Source organism: Stegastes partitus, unplaced genomic scaffold (genome assembly GCF_000690725.1).
Source record: "Stegastes partitus isolate 25-593 unplaced genomic scaffold, Stegastes_partitus-1.0.2 Scaffold1436, whole genome shotgun sequence".
Classification (NCBI taxonomy): Eukaryota; Metazoa; Chordata; class Actinopteri; family Pomacentridae; genus Stegastes; species Stegastes partitus.
In genome coordinates, this window is record NW_007579167.1 from 125,257 (window position 1) to 144,602 (window position 19,346).

The following is a 19,346-nucleotide window of genomic DNA, read 5'->3' on the forward strand; positions in this document are numbered from 1 at the left end:
TACATTCATTTTGTACAATTTTGATTTAGTAAAAAGACAATTATTCTCCAAGGCAAAGGTGTGTAAAAACACTTCAGCAACACCACGAAAAGCTCAGTTTTCGCTACTGCTTGTTCTAAACAAGTCAAACTTGGCTCACAGAGATGACAAAGATTAAGATAACGAACGTACAGCGGTAAGATCACTCACTCTGCCACAAATTCTGAAACCAAAACACCGCATAGAGAGCTCACTCTGACGGTTTTTCAGAGAACTACAGAAAACAGTCTTTTAAACTTTTGATCCAACTTTTTAACTTATTTAACTTATATTTTTATGAACTTATTCTCATCAACTTTAAAGACAGCATAGTACAAAATATTTGAGAGTACAGAACGACCGTTCATCACTCAGTCAGCTGTGTGTTGAGGCGCATTAAGAAGGAGTGATGTGAGTGCAGAGGGGAGGGGGTTTACTCAGTGCAGGCCTGAAAAGTTCAAATGATCAATATTACTGTCTGTCTTTAGCAACCGTCATGATGTCATGTCGCTCATAGTTTCACTTTGTCAGAAAATACTATAATGTGACACAGGCTGCAACAGCAACTCACTGTGTGTTGTTATGGAGTAACATTAGTGTCGGACTATCTGTGACCATTTATTTAAAATGCAACTCTGTCAAAAATGACATGTTTTGACATCTGGGAAAGGCGTCTAGTTTTTATTTTGGTTCATATGAGTCATGACTTCATGGCAAAGAAAATAATGAAGTAGAGAAAATGTGATTTAATGTTAAAGGGCATCAGAGGGCTGCATGAATAACGTTTTGCCAGTAACTTCACTCATTATGTTGCTTATATACAGCATACACCTATGGCCTAAATCTAAAGATAAATTCACCAGTAAAACTGGTAGCTATATTCATGCATGCTCCATAGAAAGAAAAATGCAAAATGCAAATTTAAAATAAAATACCCCACATTACAGACATATCTGATTTGGATTTTTTAATTTTTTTTTTATTAATACTTAATATGCTTAATGCTTTGTTGCATGTTTTTGTTCTTGAAAATTCCTCTTTGTTGTAAAGTTAAACAAATACTAAAGGACAAAGTATTGTAAAACAGTAAAACGTTCTGCCTGTGATTCAAATCTTTGTTGTTGTAAGTGTTAAGGGACCAAAAAATAAGTTATTCATTCATTATACATTTTTAAAATTAATCTGCCAATTAATCGGTTATCTGAATTTTTTTCTGCCAAATATCAGAATCGGCCTCAAAAAATCCATATTGGTCAGGCCCTAATAACAAGGTGCTCTAACTGCTACACCTAGCAGGCTGCACCTTGCTCCTTTCTTGCCTCCATTAATAGTTTTAAACAAAAAAGTAACATTGATGAAACTAATTTCATTACATGAAATGTAAAAGAAATAAGAGGTCAACCTCTGGAAAGTCACAGCAGATGATTTAAAATGTTTTTATACTATATTTAATAAGACTAGGGCTGTAGTCTCCAGGGTTAACTGGTCAATTGGTAAGTCAATATGCTCTTGTGCAATAAAATTCTCATTGTATGGTGGTACTTCTATAAGCAGGAAAGCAATACAACAATAGCCTTCTAAGATTAATCCAGATTTCTTGGCGCCAGGAGGAACAGACAACCTGAGAACACCCAAGCATTTCCCCATACTCATACTCATGTCCGAACTAACCTCATGTGAAAGAGGTCATTGGTGTGGCTGCATTTCGCTAAAATTATTTGCATTTCACAGCTCATCTAAAAACCTCATTTTCTTTGCTATCGTTTCTGTTAAAAATAACCAGGTACAAATGATTTGATATGCTGCAAATGGTAGCTTTTTTACATTCATTTAGAAATAATTGCGGCTAGCAAAGGCTAGATGCAGGTAGAGTGCGCTCAGTGCACTGTGGACTATATAGTTAATCTACAAATAACGTGAATATTCTTTTTTTCTCCCCTGCGACCAATCTATGGGCTTGAGTGTTGGTATGATTTAAGTCCACCAAGATTTTCTTGGATTGGCTACAGCCCCATGACATACTGAAATGTATATAGCAATATATATGCCTTTGTCATTAAAGTACCTTAATCTCAGCCACTCTAGAGGAGAAGAGAGAGCGTGTGATGTCCCTCTCCATCTCTCTCTTGCTCTTCTTGCTGTCAGCCTGTTGGCCTCCCCCTCCATACACGGCGCCAGCAAAGCCCACCTCCCCTCCAGCAGTCCAATCCACCAGAGGATCATAGACAAAGGCCTCCAGCAGGGTCAGAAGGGTTTCTCTGCCACGACGCATAATCTGTACCACCTGGATAGCAACATCTGACTTTAGCCTTTTTTGTTAGAGCAGGATCTCCACACAAGACACAGCAAAAATACAAAGTGATGACAAATTCACAGATAAACCTGACTCTTTGAACCCTACAGTGAGAAGATCTGAAGCTTAGGACATTTTTGTGGCATAGCCTGGGTTCACTTGTCTCCTTAGAGTGAAGAGTCATTGCAAATGAAACTACAAAGTTCTTCAGAGTGATCATCTTTATCTTATGATGAATTGTTATTATTGCATTGTCATCTCTTCCAGCATGATAATTCCCATTTCCATAGGGCACAAGGGGTCACTGAATGGTCCATAAGAACAATTTGCCAGCTGTCTGTATTTGCTCAAGATTGCAACAAAGTGCCACACATTATTTTTTCAAATGCCTTGAACAAGTGCACAGATTGTTTTACAAGTCCTAAATTACAAATATACATTAAAACAATTCAGTGTGAATCTGATAGGGTCCAGTAAAGTAAGAGAGGGTCTGGGAGGGCGTGATGTGAGAGTGACCTGTTCGCAGGACATCCTGAAGATCCCTTCAACCCCGGTGACTCCCAGAGCAGTCTCAATGTTGTGTGTCATCCTGAATGGGACCTTCTCTGGCACCCGTAGGCTCTTCCCTAATGATATGCACAAACATCCGCACACACACAGACACACTTCGTTAAAGGCACAGTGTTTTTTTTAGTCACCTTTTCCTATAACCACTAACACTTACTTTGCCAAGACACTCAAGTTTTGTAACAGGCTGCTCAAAGGATTTGTGTGTGTGTGTGTGTATGTGTGTGTGTGTGTGTGTCCAGTAAAACAGACCTTTTTCAAAGCATACATTGTAGTCAATGTGCACCACCTCTCCAGTGGTCATATCAATCAATACATTGTCAAGGTGACGATCGCCAAGGCCGATAATGTATCCCACCATCGACATGACAGCAGTGGATCGGGCGTAGGACTGCAACATAAAAGAAGAACCAAACTAAACAACGATGGTGGACTATTATGCAAGGCCTGTATTTTGATCAATGATGATGTTACTGAACATTTCATGTCATAGCTTTTTTTTTTAAAATGATAAATAAAATAAAGATGTGTGTTTGTGGTTCAAAAACAAACAAAGAATAAAGGTCCCATATGGTGAATATCCATTTATATTCTGTTTTGTGCTTGTGTTAAGTTTGGAGGTGTAAAGTAAAAGCTGTGGTATGATATAAAAACTTCTACTTCTGCCATTTCCTAAGGGACCCTAGAACTAAAAAGCCTAGCAGCATTACATGCCACTGACAATTTTACTTAACTGCTAAACAAAAGTATTAATACACTTGTAATAACCATGTACATCATGGCAGTCTTGAGTTTCCAATGACTCGTATAACTCCTAAACATCTATTAAGGAATGAATGAAATGTGATTTTGTCACAAAAACAATCATGCATTTTGTTTTTTCATAAATTTATAAACAGATCTTCCAAAAAATTTTACAAAACTTGTTGAGTCAAAAATATACGTACAACAACGCTAACATTTGGCTAAATGTCCACTGGCTATTTTATACGCAATTAGGTGGTTTTGGCAACTTTCTAGTTGTACCATAGACCACTCCTCTTGACAGAATTGGTACACTTGTTTCAGTTCACAGGTTCTTGGGGGGTTTAAGTCAGGACTTTGGAGAGGCCGACCATTTTTGATGTATCTTTTGGGTTGGATTGGAACATCCAACTGCACCCAAGACCCAATTTTCTGGCTGATGATTTTAGGTTTTCCTCAAGAATGTGGATGTAATCCTCCTTATTTTATTACTTTGTGTAAAGAACCATTTCTATTGGCACCAAAACAGCACCAGAGCATAATACTACCACAACCTCTCCTCCACATATAATTCTGGTTGCTGTGGCGAAATAGCTTTATTTTTTGTTTCATCTGACCACAATACTTTCCTCCAGAAGGCCTTTCCTTTGCCTATGTCATCAGCATCAAACTTCAGTCAAGCCTTAAGGTGCTGCTTCTACAGGAATGGCTTCTTTCTTGCATTGCAGTATCTTAGCCCACATCTGATTGTGGACACTAACACCTGTGTTCTGGTTGATCCTGCCCATCCTGACCAATTTTCTCTCAGCAACAGGTGATAGCTAGTGTTTTCTTCCTGATTGTGGCAATGACACAGCTGTACCATGCAATTTATACTTACAAACAATTGTTTGCACAGATGATTTGGGGATCTGTAGCTGCTTTGAAATGGCTCCAAGTTACTTTCCTGACTTGTTCAAGTCAATCATTTGATTTGTCAGGTCTTTGTTGAGCTCCATAGACCATTCCACTGTAATGCTTGTGCATCTAATGAGTATATCAAATAGGCCCTACTTAAAGTGTCATAAAGAGATCAGCAGCTTTAGTCACTTGTTCTTACTCAAGAGAAGCTAAGAGGCCATGTCACTAGGAACATTTGATTACCACAGCTTTCAACATCACCAAAACTGGTGTCCAAGTTGCTATGTGTATATTTTAATCCAGCAGATGTTGTCATATTTCCAGATAATCTCTAACAAAACATGAACATGCATGATTGTTTTCTTTAAATAACAAAGACACGTGGATTTCAATGATTCAATCACTATTCTGAGTTACAGGAGTCATTGGAAACTCAAACTGCCATGAAATACAGGATCTTATGTAATGGTCAAGTGTATATAAACATTTGGGCATGAATGCATGTGGAAACTGTCACGCTGAGTGGGGGAAATTCACAAAGCTGTTCTCATTTATATATTTAATCATGTAATCAAATTATTTAATAATCATCGCACCTTTTATAAAATGTTAAAAGCCACAGTTACCTGAGTGACCCTCCACCACTCGGTGGGTGTGGTGCATGAACACCACAGCTCCTTAGCCAGAAGGTTAGAAGGTGTAGCATCCATTAACTCTTTCAGCACCTCCTTCATAACACTTAGAGGCCAGTCTCGTCTGGTCACATCTAGACTCAGCCCCACTGCTTTCAGAGCAGGCCCGATGCGGCTGTAGTAGAGTTCACTAGGGCGGGGCACAGGAGGCACAGGCTGTTGTGGGTATGAGTCCTGGGCCTTGTTAGAAAAAACAAAAAACAAAACATGTTCATTTACCTTAAATGAAAACATTACAATCTTAAAGGCCCAGAATGTGAGGCTGCAACAGGAAAGGTGGTCAGAAAATGGCCTGATGCAGTTCAATCAATGTATTTTTTTTGAAAGATCCAGTGTTAAGTCTATTTATCACTGGATCTACTACTGCTTTATGGTTAAGTATAATACAAACTCTTTACCCTCTGAGCCTGCAGCACAGCCTCCCTCTGCTGCCAGCGTTTGTAGAGGCCAAAGAGTGGCGTGGCACCATCCACCCACTGGATAAGCCCTGAACGGGTTCCAAGAGGTGTAACAGAGTAGTGGCGGGCATGGAAGTGTGGATGCTCCTGCTGGTTGATCTTGGTGAACATGGTGTTGACAATCGACAAGAATTGCATGATGCGCTCATCCAAATGCAAGTCCTCCAGACCTGAGAGAGATTGTAATCACTGTTTGATTACGACTTGTCAACGATAAAAATGGAGCAAGTGGTAAACATTTAAAGAGACTAAGCTTAGGTTGAAGTAGTTTTAGTTTATAAATTGTTTATATGCAAGAAACAGGACAAGAAAATTCAACAAAATAGCAAAAGCCTAAAACTAAATCCATGACTCGTCACAATACATGTGCAGTCTCAGTGCAGCAGTGTTGCTACGGACAGCAGAGCTTACAATCAGTGTTGGTACTATATCAGACAGGTTTTGAGTTAACTATGCAGCCAATTTCCAAGTACATGGATGTGACTAAACAGTTTATTAAAACGACTGTCTATGAATTATGCCCCATGAAAAATGTTGATAATGAACTCTAAGTAGCCACAATTAAAACTTTTTGGGGAACAGGTGGCGCTGCTGAATCTTTAATACTGCCAACACTACAAACTAAAGTATATTCACAACCATTTAATAGGGGTTTAGGTCGAAACTTTATATCACAAAATCTCTTAAAACCTTAACAAATTTATTTACTCCCGCAGATCGACAAATTATTAGTTTTTTAGGTGTTAAGTCCCACATTACAGTGCAGCTACATTATCCTATAGTAGTAGTTTCCAAACTCTGAAATTCCACTGAACTTTTTTACAGTCTATATATTGACTTGTTACTGCAGAGAAAGCATAGCCATCAACTAGCACTAGGCATCTGTCTAGATCCTTGCTTGTCTTTCTACTCTCAGATGTACGTCGCTTTGGATAAAAGCATCTGCCAAACGAAATTGTAGAATTGTAGAATCAATAATGATGGCTTAGTTCCATTAAATGTCCCAGAAAGACACAACCACAAACAGTCATTGACAAAAGCAAGACCTTCCCAAAGTTGAATGCAGCAATCACACAGCTGTGAAAAAGGTCTATCAGGGTAAACATAGTTTTTGTATCATTCTATATCAACACCCAGAGCAGTCCATTGTAATTATTAATTAAATCATATTGAGTCATTGAACTTATTGTAATGGATTACACATGGATTAGTCATGTAGTTTTGTGGGATTCTGTGCTAGGATGGACACTAATCAATTTGTACATGCTCCTGTTTCTTCCCCATCTGCTATCATGCTATCCTCTGTGGGCAAGGCCAGACGTGGTTGAAAAAGTCCCATTTCCGAATTAAAGCTGACAGCAGCAATGAGTACATCCCAGCACTGTCGTGCATGTCAGGGCAGCTGCAGTCAAGGGGTTTTTGTTATAAACATGAAGATGTCATATGAGGTCTTATTGGATGTTGCAAAAAGAAGGTACATATAACTTCCTGTGTCCACTATGAGGTGTTAGAGAACACACACTAATTATATGTTGTGTTGCTGTATATCAGGGATCTCCAACTTGACAACAAGCTTTGTGGAGATCCATTAATTTGAGTCAGGTGTGTTGCAGTACGGAAACATCTAAAACCTGCAGGACAGTAGTTTAGGAGGACCCGAGTTGTAGATCCCTGCTGTATATCATGTGTGAAACACACAATATAAATTTCTTAAATATTAGATTATGTTTTTCACCCAAGGCTGTCTTCCTGTGGCCAATGGCTGGCACTTGACTATAACTAAATATTAAACTGTGGATATGATCAGGGGCTGCAAATGGCTCTGTGGTTAGCATCGTTGACTTGCAGCAAAAGGGTGCTGGTTCACATCCCAGTGAGGATGTACGAGTGAGGAGTGAGGAGTGTGTGGAGTTTGTATGTTCTCCCTGTGCAGCGTGGGTTCTCCGGTTTCCTCCCACACAGTCCAAAAACATGTTGAGGTTAACTGGTGATTCTAAATTGTCCGTAGGTGTGAATGTGAGTGTGCTTGGTCTCTAAGTGTAGCCCTGTGATAGATTGGCGACCTGTCCAGGGTGTCCCCTGCCATCGCTCTAAGTCAGCTGGGACAGGCCCCCCGTAACCCTAGTGAGGATTAAGCAGTGTATAGATGATGGATGGATGGATGGATATGATCCGGCCAGGGCTTTTATAAAATATGTGTAGTTTGGAGTAGATTCAACAATGTACAATGCAGTTAAACAACTTCTACTTTAATGGCAATGGTAGCAGTCTTTAGATGATACCAACCAAAGTTTTTCTGGTGAATTGTCTAGTAGGAGCTTGTTAAAGTAGAATGCCTGGGAAAAACTGTGCAAAAACTGCACAGGAAATTCAAACCGGCTGACATCCTGTTGGGTTTAGGGTATGGCTCCAATGGGCATTTTTGTAAGTCTTAGATTATTCTTGTTATTAGTCATTATTATTTTGTACTTGTAGGTGGCAAAAAATGGCACAGTAAATTCAAAATGGCTGACTTTCTTTGGGACTACGAGCATGACTCCAAGGGGGGTTTTTCACAAGTCTGGTGATGTTATAATACATGTACCTGCCAAATTTAGTACAAGTAGGTGAAACCCTTATGTGTGGACTAACATTTTGTGGGTGCTATCGAACAATTTGGGCAAAAATGTCAATTGGTGCCCTAGCCCTAAATAAACAGTAAAGTTTCATGAAGGTCCTTGCACAGTTTGTACACAGCACAGCTGTGGCCCTAAAAAGCACATTAGCTATGACCAAGCCTATGATACAGCCAATAAATGTAGATGCAGCAGGTAAGGCATACCTTCTTAGCACAGCTAATAACATAATACATCCAGCTTAAGAAATTAAAAACATTCTCATTTACCTTACGATAAAAGTGCAAACAATGCAAATGTTATTATTCAGAAATCCATGCTGCAATAAATGCTACTCCAACAGAATCCTTTTTGAGAACTGTATTTTTTTTTTCATCTTTACAAAAGGGATACATTTTATTAAAAAAATCGAACCCAGAGTCACTGCTGTAACAGGGTTTCCTACCTTTAAAAAGGTATGGGTAGTTGTGGCCATCTGAACCCAAGAAAAATAGCTTCTTCGGCTTGGTCTTGGTGGGAAGGATAGTGATGGTGTTGCCTACGCTCTGTATAGTAACAGCGTCTGATGCTGATGCCTCGCCTGGTAGGGCCATCTCTGTTGTGCTCATTGACACCAGGCGAGGACTGATCTCATCCAGATGAAGCAGATAGCTGGCACGCTTCTGAGCACGCTGCTGAAGGCTCACCATTATCTAACCAACATACACACCATGTTAGTTAAGCTGGTAAGACCATTTTATTCATTGTGTTTGAATTAACATTATATAGAAAAGGCATGTATGCAAGTATTAATAAGCCTACATCTGTACAACTGGATCTGTCTGAAATCCATAATGAATAAAACACCTATATAACGGTGCATACAAGTGACCACCGACCTGTTTGAAGGGAAGCCAACTACTGGCTGGGTTGGCAGGGTTGGCAGGGTTTTTAAGACGCTCCAATGCAGAGGTTATAGCATCACCATAGGTCTGCTGGAACCAGGTTTCATGCGGTGTCTGTGCTGGAGCTGCTGTGATGCTGCAGACGTGATCCAAGGCAAAAACCACAGGACGCATCAGAGCAGAGTGCTTCTCACGCATAATGGCAATTTTTTCATCCCTGCAGCAGAGCAAAGATTGTGACTGTTAGAGGAGCAAGCAAATGCAGAGTGCAAGAGTACAAAAAAAAATAAAATAAAAATGATATGGTCTTTTGGATGGCTGAGCCTGTTTTCCTAAACAATACATCTACTTGTAATGCAAATATATACTTTATACATTTTATGATAAGATCCATGTAAAAACTTAAAATTCTAATATGAATTGTTTTTTGCTTCGTATTAATAGGCCAACAGAAAAAATCTGCAAGTGTTACATCAAATGATGGAATATCTCAAAAACCTATACTACTCTAAAAAATAACCAAAAAAACAAAAACCTCTAACATGTGTATGGCCCTCGTAATGACCAAGATAAGAGCTTAAAAGTCAAAGTAGTAAAACTACCCTGAAAATAGCCCGTGGTTCATAGGGTCATGTCCTGTAAGTTGCAAGGTGGGGAATCCATAGACAAAACAAATTTTTTCCCAACACATCCTACAAATGTTCAATCTGATTTAGATCTGCGTAATTCAGGTGGTCAAGTCAGCACCTTGAGCTCTTTATCATGTTTCAAGCTATTCTTGAACAATGTTTGTGTGGCAGGATACATTATCCTGTTGATAGAGACTACTGCCATCAGGGAACACCACTACTATAATATGTAAGTGACCTGCAACAATTATTAGATAGGTGGTATATGTCAAAGGAACAGCCACATATCATCATCATCATCATCATCATCATCATCATCATCATCCTCATCGCCACTCGACAAAAGCATGGCAGTCTAGATAAGTTTTGTTTAGGCATCGACCCAGGAAGCTGTTCCACATTTAGAGTCTCAGCAGCCTTTTGTCTGGCTTGTCTCTCTTCCTCAGCTTCTTCCTCCTGTTGAGAAGACTTCACACCATTGCAAACTGCTCTCTTCCACACTAGTCTGTCCAGTGGAGCTGTATCCCAATTACCAATCTCAAAGTCTTTAAAGGTCTTTTTGAGGATATCCTTAAATCCCTCTGGTTCCTGAGGATAGCTGGCTAAAGAGAAGCTGTTTAGGTAGACAAAAAGTGTCCATGCCATCATAATCTGTTTCGATGTAACATAGCTTCGATGCTTGTCACAGAGCACCTGCCAAGTACCTTAGCACTGGTGACATGATCAAATCATTTCATATTCAAGATTGTACATAGATATCGTTGATGAAACTTCTGTAGTTGTTTTATATGGAACTGGTACATAGTCAATGTTTCAGAACGATACAAGAATGTTGGCATAATGACAGTTTGGTAGTGTTGTATCTATTATTCAACTGGAGTTCTTGATTATCGCAAACATTTATGTAGCATTCCAAAAACTGTTGCAGCAGCACGAATCCTATTGTTAATCTTTCAATCAAGGAAGACATCACTGATTATGTAACTGCCAAGATACTTGGAATGTGGGAATACTTTAAGGACAGTTCCATTCACAGTGCTTTCAGGGTGAATGGCAGCTGAGATAGTATCACACACAAGGTGATACATAACTTCCATTTTGGTGCAGTCTAATGAAAGTCCAAGACTGCTATAGGCTTCTGCGATTCCCTGCAGGCCAGCTTCTGATACCGAACAGGCTGCTACATAAGTGCCAGACAAACACACAAACTACCAACCAACCCCTGATTAATCAGACCAGGCCACCTTATTCCACTGATATTACGAGACTCATGTGCACTTCGCTTTTGCTAGATGACAAGGGTCAGCAGCAGCTCTCTGACTAGTCTGGGACGAGGCAGCTCTACAAACAGCAAGATGTGATGCATTGTGTCTTCTGACACCTTTCCATCCGAGCAGCATTGAAGGTAGTACCAGCAATTCTAATCCAATGAGATTTTTGTCAAATTCAGTGAACATCTCCCCATCTGTTCTGTGTGTGTCCCACTAGGACGCGAACCAGCGACCTTCTTGCTGCAAGGCAACAGTGCTACCAACTGCGCCACCCTGCAGCTCAGGCAAATTAAAATGATACATGTAAATACACACAAACACAATGCTCTCCTCTTTTATATTAACAATGTTCTTCATTTGCTCTGAGGAATGTCTGTCTGTCCTGCTCTGTGTTTCAACTGGTGCTGATGATGGGCTACAGCTACTGGACTGGCCCTGCTTTGGAAGCCTGTCATCAGAACTGTCCCCCTGAACCTGTCTGGGTTCACTGGTCTGACCCTCACATTGCTTCTTTTTATCTCTATTCAGGACTTTTGGGGTCTGTTGGACCCCAGGCCATTTGATTTAGGTGACAGGTATTGTTTTTTGATTTTTAAAGATTTTATTTTTAAATACAAAAACAGGGGCAATTGTCATGCATTTGGAGCCAAATATATTTCAACTTATCAAAAATTTTTATTTAACATCATATGAAAGTCTATAATGAATACCAACATTTATTTTGCACATATTCTTTCTTGGGGTCCAATGAACCCCCAAAGACCTTCTACGTATGGCAATATGAAAGTCCTGAATAGGGTTAAGATAACTAACAATGTTGGCTGCGCCTCTTTCTGACATTTCTGAGCCCTGCTGCTGCTGTAACAGAGACTAAATGACACCATTCAGTTGTAACCCAAACTTAGAATTGGGAATGCCCTGGCTGCTCCCAAAAAATCTTTGTGTAAAGTGTCTTCATTTAACGTTAGCAGATTTTCCTTGTTTCAAAAAAAAAAAAAGAAGAAGAAAAAGCCAAGCAATGACTGGAACTTTAGGTTAAAAAGTTAACCCCGCTTCTCTGAAACATGAGTGAGGTATGAATCATGCAGTGTCCTCTGTACCCTTTTGGCTGAACATTAGGAGTGGATGTGCTAGGTCATCACTAGCTAAATGTGCTGATGTTGCCAATTAATCTTTCCCCTGTGCCTACAATTTGTAATTTTTCCTATACCTGGGCCACACCTAACTGGCTTTCTAGTCCCACCTCTCACTGATGAGGGAATTATGTGGGCATCCTCACCACTTTTATTCAGTTTTACCACCTTAATGTAAAAGGGCCTTCAGTCATAAATGATGGGTCACTAGCCCATGCAGACTGTTTGTGGTGTCTAATTTGGTCCAGGTGTAATGGATTTTTAGTTCAAGCAGCGCAGGAGTGAGTTACATCTCCTATCATAAAATACCGAGCTAGATTTCCAACAGAATGTTTGGTTACCAGGGTAAACCTGCTTCTGTGACAATTAAAGTATCTCAATACACTGCAATGATGCATGACCGCATGAAAGAAATGAGCTTCAGAATGCTTTGTGTTGCCACGGGCTGTTGGGAGAGTCTGTGCAAATCAGATGACTGGTTTGTCGTGGTGGTAGGAGGGCTTTTGTAAATGGTGTTTTTAATATGTTACTTTTCCTCTGACGCAGTGTCAGTGCCAGTTTTTTGGGACCAACATATACAGTGGTAGTGGAAGGGGTTACTGAAAACAGTCATTTTGGTCAAACACGAGTGAAATATTGCTCTCTACTTCAAAAGAAATACCTCCGTCTCTAAAAGATGCACATAATCCAACTCTCAAACACAATGTACAAGACAAACAATTGTGCATAATATAAAAATAGCTGACTTGATGAAAACCTCTAATGTACAGTCACTGAGTAATATTCACTGTAAAACACTAAACAAATCATTTTGTATTGGTATTGCATCGGCACTCTCCACTGACCATGAAAAAGAGGAAACAGTGAGGCACCTCACACAGCTTTTAGAGTACGGGGGTAACACTGGTGAGCAAGTGGTTCCAATACTACTGGTACTTGAACCTCAAATGACAATAATGAGACCTAAAACAAATGGGTTTCAGCAGTGCTCCTGCCTAAACTCTTAATTACCAAGAACTACATACAGCATTGCAGTTTTAAACCATTGGTAGGATCAGAATTAAAATGGAGGAAAAAAAATATAAAGGATTCATAAAGGCTGTCAAGCAAGGAAGCCACTGATGAATGTACCTCCTTTTAGCCTGTTATTTTTAACTGATAAAGCAGAAGATGGACCCCTAGGTTAAAAGCAGATTCGGAAGTCCTGTAGGTAGGTGAGTCTCACCTGCGCAATGTGTTGTTGTTCTGCACTCTCTTGACCTCGTCTTCCAGTTGTTGGATCCTACGCAAGACATGCATGTGCTGCTGTTGCAACACACCGAGCCACAGTTCATCCCACAGTAAGGTCACTCTGCGCAGCTCACCCACCAGCTGTTGGACCTGAACAGCACACAGGACAGGTTCTTTAGATCAGTGGCTGCCACACTTTAAAGACCACAACATCATTTTAAAAGAAATGCTTTGGTCATGGCACCCCAGGGTAAATATTGGATCCATTCTCAGTCACGCAGAATAAAAGCTAGCATGACTGATGTGTTTCAGAAAAATGAATGAATCTAAATGTTATCTAGTTTTTAAATGTGTGGGAACAATGATATGATAAATAAGCCACCTGACAGCATCGACATGCTAAGGACAAATAGATGTGTCCAAACTTTTGACTGGTACTGTACATACCTGCTCTGTAAATTACTTGTCCTCTACTTTGAGAAAATGTACAGACCAAAACGCAGTGATTTATACTTGATCGATTTGGTTTCATGATGACACCCACGACTACGCATTTAGAGCAGAAAAGTCACTTTCCCCTGGTGAAATGCTGCTGTGCTTCTTACTCGTGGCATGTAGCTAAAGCGTAAGTGTGTTTATATTGTCTATTATACCAGCAGTGTAACAGTGCTGTGGTAGACTTCCAGCTGCTGTTTTCTGGGGTTTTCTCAAATGTATTATGCATTCAAATAACTATTAACAATACATTAAAAATCAATCACAATGACATTATTTTTACTACAAAAAGCACTAAATAAATAGGATAACAGTTGAACCTTAGGAATGCTTACAGCTGATTTTAGGGCTGAGCAATATGGACAAACAATTAGTTCTTGGTAGTTCTCTGTGATACACAGTATACATCTGCATTTTCCGCAATGTGGGATACATTTTTTGTTGTAAGTCAAAGCCGTGTGTGAAATGCCTGAAGCACTTTTAACAACCCTCTAAACCCCAAAAGATAACAGTGGGTTTGAAAGGCATTTGAAAACGACATCATTTACAATAGTAAGAAACAGTAAGAACAGAAAGCACTGTCTGAACTTTTTGATGGTCCAATGGTAATCATATGTGAATTTTGTTAGGAAAACCAACCAAATCAGTATGTTTAAAATCACTATTATCCATCTGGGAATTATGGATATTAAGCTGGGCAGAACAGCAGGCTGCTCTTACATTGAGTAGACTTTATGCTGCAGTCATAAACAAATTCACAGTAAGTAAATGTAAAATGTTACAGATGCAACAAACTCCTAAAAACTGTTTGGGGTTCAGAGGGTTCTGTTTTAACTCTCTAAAATGTATTTGTTGCATTTTATATTGATAGGTTATTGTCAGATTAGCACTGCGTCTCCCTTTATGCTGCAAGAGAACTTATGAGTAAGTGGTACCAGGTTTGCGTGTGAGAGTGTGAGGGAAAGCTGCAAACACTGCCACCTCTTTCTGGAATGAACGGGTCATATAAAGCAACATGAAACTATAAAAATAAAAAAAGATATGATCTCGTTTGACAATGTATCAATATATCGTAAAACCTCCTATACTGCTCAGTCCTAGCTGAGTTTTAGCTATATGTCGGAACAGCCTTTTAATATGGGTTCGCCCATTCAGCTATTGACTATATATAATAAGCAACATAAAGCCCTATAATTGTGCTCTGTCTGACTATGTCTTTTTTGAGAGGCTATTAATAGAGTGCATGTTAAAAACCTGTACAAACGAGAATGCTTCTATCATGAAAATGGTAAATAGTCAATATATAAAAGATGAATGTAGCTTCTAGGTCAGAAAAGTGAGGTATGAAAATCTGCCTTCCTTCTAATCCAGCCATCTTTTATATACACTCTATGGACTGGTACTACATCCGTCAACCTAACAGGGTAGTCTAACTGTGCAGTTAGTTCCTACCTGAAGCACCATGGTAGGGTTGGCTAAAGAAAGCTTCTCCACAATCTTGCTATAGCAGTCCTGCATCATGGCTTGGTCTTGACTGGAGTAGGCTGACAGCTCTTCTGGAGGTCCTCCTTGCAATCCACTGTCCAGCTGCTCCTCCTCCTCCCCAATCAGGTCCTCTCTCTGCATGCTTCCAAAGAAGGTGGGCAGACCTGATGGCAATTTGCTTCCTGTCAACACATTTCATCAACTATTAACAGATCTGCAGTATTTATATTGCGTTGTATAATTAAAGGTGAGTTAAGCCATTCTTAAACTCAACAGCCAAACGCACACCTTCCTTTAGGCCCTTTCAAAAGTCTTGTCTACGAATTTATGGATACATTTTTGAGAAAAGAGAAACATGTGTGGAACCGCATGTCTCTTTCTACTAGTTGAAGCAAAACATACATAATGTAAAACTTAACAAACGAACATAATGGAAGGACACAAACAAAAGGAGTAAAAACTTGCAAGATTTGCTTTTTCTTGCTGGGAGACCAACTGCAAACATGACTCTTTTCCAGGAGGATTCCAGAGTCAGTGTCTGTGGTGTCCTGCTGCTGAGGTTGTGTGCTTGAATGGCTTACTAAAATTAAGGACACTAAATTGATTTTCATTTTGATGCAACATCATCATTAAGATTATTTCTTGGGCCTTTAGCCTTTGTCAAAGGGACAGTTGAAGAAAGAAAGATGAGAAGGAGAGAGAGAGGGGATGAGACACAGCAAAAGGTACAGGCTGGAGTCAATCCTTCCAATGGTGATCATTTGCTCCACTGATAATTGTAGTAAAATTAAACATTCCATTTTTTGAATTTGCATAAAGTCATAGGAATTAATTACTTCAAGTCAAATGGATGAGCAAGTGAAAAGGAATTTTTGAGACAATGAATTGCACAAACTCAGGTCAGCAGAATTCAAGAATACCTGCATTCTGAGCCTCCCCTGCCAGGGAAAGTGAGCCTACAATGGCGGGGTAGAGGATAAGATGTGGGGAGTCCTGGGCAACTCGACACAGCAAGCTGCATATGCTCTGCCGGATATATGCCTCTGGATGATTGAGACGGGAAAAGAGCTGGGGGATGATACCTAAAGAGGACAAAAGTGAACATTATATAAAAAAAAGTAGCAGGTCCAGGTTATGCCAAAAAAATGATTACTTCATACAATGTGTAGTCAGACCTTGTTAGAGAGCATATATGTTGACAGCTTTTCTTAACAGCTACAATTGAAAGATAGGATAGGGCAGACACTAGTCACGGACAGTAAAGGACACAAAAAATGCTTAGCATTAGCAAGAAAAGTGAATCCTTTGGAATTATCATTTATGTATAAATTTGTCCCAAAATATGGCAAAGCCAACTGTGTCTTTTTTAACTACTAATAACTACATGCCCATATTGGAGACATCAAACAGTTTGGCTGACTGAAATCGAGAGTTACCAAACCAACAGCCCAATCACTGAAATGCAAGGTGTGTATTACAGCAATTTTTACTTGAACATTAAACATTTAAAGTTTGTTCTGAGTTTGCCTTTTACAACAGCGCCTGTTGACATGAACCATGTCTTGCAAATCTTATAGTGAAGAAATTTTGACTTTCATTAAAGTGGAACGGGTTATAAATGAGTTTCAGAGAATTTAGATATTCATCTGACCACAGTGAGACAAACAGTCTATAAATGGATGCAGCTTAGTACTGAGGCTACTTTCGCTAAAAGAGAAAACCCAGCAAAAGTAATTCTATAGGCACAATGTAAAAAGTAGAGGTAAACAAGAAGCCCAAAATAAACAGCTAAAGCTTAATGTTTCTACCATACCCAAAACATTAATCGTGCATAGGTCCATGATACAAGGCCACAGACGCTGTTGCTCTGCAAAACCATGTCTGATGTTTGCCAAAGAACAGCTTCACACATCACAATGTTATTGGAAAATGTTTTTTTGTTTTGTTACAACACTACAAATGGTGCAAAAAGGCCAATGCATACCAGCATAAAAATAACATCCTACAGGTGAGATATGATGGAAGGGAGCTTCATGATCAGGGGCCCCTTTGCTGCCACCGAGACTAGATTACTTGCCATCTTCGGGAGTAAATTAATTCCAAGGTTTAGGAAGGTACTTTAGAGATCGTTTCAGGCTGACTGTCTGCTAACTGAAGCTCAGTAGCAGCCGGTGATGCAGCAGGACAATGACCTTAAACATGTAGATGTAAATCTACTATGAAATGAATTCAAACAAGAACGTCTGCCCTTTTAAAGGGGACATGTCAGAGCTTACGCAACAGAAACATCCTCAAGAGAGCTGTAATATTACGACTTACGAGTTAAAGTTACTGCTGCAAAAGGAGTTACGAACCATTATTAAATCTCTTTTAATTTCACTTACAGCACTCTAAATGTATGAATGCTAAAGTCACAAAAGATTGTAACTGTTTGCATGTTTGTAGCTTGATGACGATGTGTTTGCCCATAGATTACACAACATTTTCTGACCAATAAAGCAGAAAACCAGGAAATTCCAAAGTGTTCACATGCTTTTTCTTGCCACTGTGCATGAAGACATAACCACACATTTTCAGATAGTATCTTCTGGAAAACCTTGATGGTGTTGGACTCAGAGGGAAAGCCTGCTCACTGTCTCACTTCCACACACCTGGCAAGTGTCTGAATGAAGTGGGTGTGAATTTTGGATTGTCAGTTTTGGAAAAATTGCAGAAGTTGTTGTATATAGCTTCTTGGAAGGGTGGAAGGTTTCCTCAGCTGTTTAACTGTCTAACCAGCACTTGTGATAGACGCCTAATGTTCCACAAGAGGGATCTAAAGGTAGAGAGTTAATAACCTACAAAAACACCGAATTGACTGACCAATTTCAATTGCAAATCTAATTACACTTCTGTGCACATGGGATGCAGGATAAAAAAAAACAGAACACAACCAACACTGTTTGCATGCAAAGAAACAATTAGTGTATGCACATTTTGCAGTGTGACATACCCCTCCAGGGTGCTGTAGGGGTCGAAGCTAAACCCAGCTCAAGCCCCTCCCTCAGTTCACCAGCATGCTTCACCAGCAGACGTAGGAGACGCAGGGTAGCCATGACGATTACATCGTCATTGCTCTGTTTGCTATTGTGATAGGACAGCAGGAGTTTGGGGTCATCCTCATCTACAGGGACCTAAAACACACAACAGACAGTCAGGATGAAGGACTGACCAGAAGGCTACCCTTATTCCCAGTCATGGTCCTCAAACAGCAAAATACTGCTTTTTGTCTTCAGGTTTATACAGCGAAGTCCCTAACAATCAAGCAGATGCTGTCTCCACGTCTCACCTGTCCTGCATTGAGTTTAAGGAAGGTAAAATAGGCTTGGCAGGAGACGCGGTACAGTCCAAAGATGCGGTCCACCACCTGTCTCCAAACTCGAATCAGACCATCTGTGACAAGCTGGCCTGCCTCTCCCAGCCAGGGGCATGAGCCTGTGAGCTGCCGCCAGATCACGTCAACCATGTCGTCCCCATCGTCTTCCTGCTGCAGAGCCATGTCCTCATCCTGACACACAACAGAACAGTAGGTCAAAACAATCTGCACTGCTCACCCAATACCTGTTAATGAAAAGTTAACACACAGGTGTATATTTATGTTTATCATTGATATCGTTAAATTTACATTTATATTTATATTTATCCCTTTTGGGACAGTCCAGGACCAACCAATGAAATAAAAGTGAGAGTTTGCTTCTTGCAATAATAATAATTACAATTAAACCGTCAAATGGTTAGCTACCGTTCATTTCAGTTGCTGCTGATAATGCCAGTTACCACAAGTGCTACAAGGTTTTAGTGTACAAAAGCTGAAACACAATCTGTCGAAACATCCAGTTTAAGTCCATTACATACAGGTGGAGGCATGCAGAGTTTTTGACTGCTTAGTTCGT

At 39.8% G+C, this 19,346-nt stretch overlaps 1 protein-coding gene across 1 annotated transcript in view; it reads right to left on the bottom strand.

The window, feature by feature from the left end:
* The window catches only part of smg1 (SMG1 nonsense mediated mRNA decay associated PI3K related kinase), a 74,634-nt gene that overhangs the window by 19,835 nt on the left and 35,453 nt on the right, over positions 1 to 19,346 (bottom strand). Inside the window, exons 34-45 of the mRNA XM_008299600.1 lie at positions 18,743 to 18,994; positions 18,407 to 18,587; positions 16,335 to 16,496; positions 15,382 to 15,596; positions 13,430 to 13,584; positions 9,166 to 9,388; positions 8,733 to 8,979; positions 5,613 to 5,842; positions 5,149 to 5,394; positions 3,131 to 3,269; positions 2,828 to 2,937; positions 2,084 to 2,302 (exon numbers count right to left, since the gene is read on the bottom strand). Of these exons, the coding sequence (XP_008297822.1) occupies positions 2,084 to 2,302; positions 2,828 to 2,937; positions 3,131 to 3,269; positions 5,149 to 5,394; positions 5,613 to 5,842; positions 8,733 to 8,979; positions 9,166 to 9,388; positions 13,430 to 13,584; positions 15,382 to 15,596; positions 16,335 to 16,496; positions 18,407 to 18,587; positions 18,743 to 18,994 (2,379 nt within the window). The remainder of the gene's footprint in view (positions 1 to 2,083; positions 2,303 to 2,827; positions 2,938 to 3,130; positions 3,270 to 5,148; positions 5,395 to 5,612; positions 5,843 to 8,732; positions 8,980 to 9,165; positions 9,389 to 13,429; positions 13,585 to 15,381; positions 15,597 to 16,334; positions 16,497 to 18,406; positions 18,588 to 18,742; positions 18,995 to 19,346) is intronic.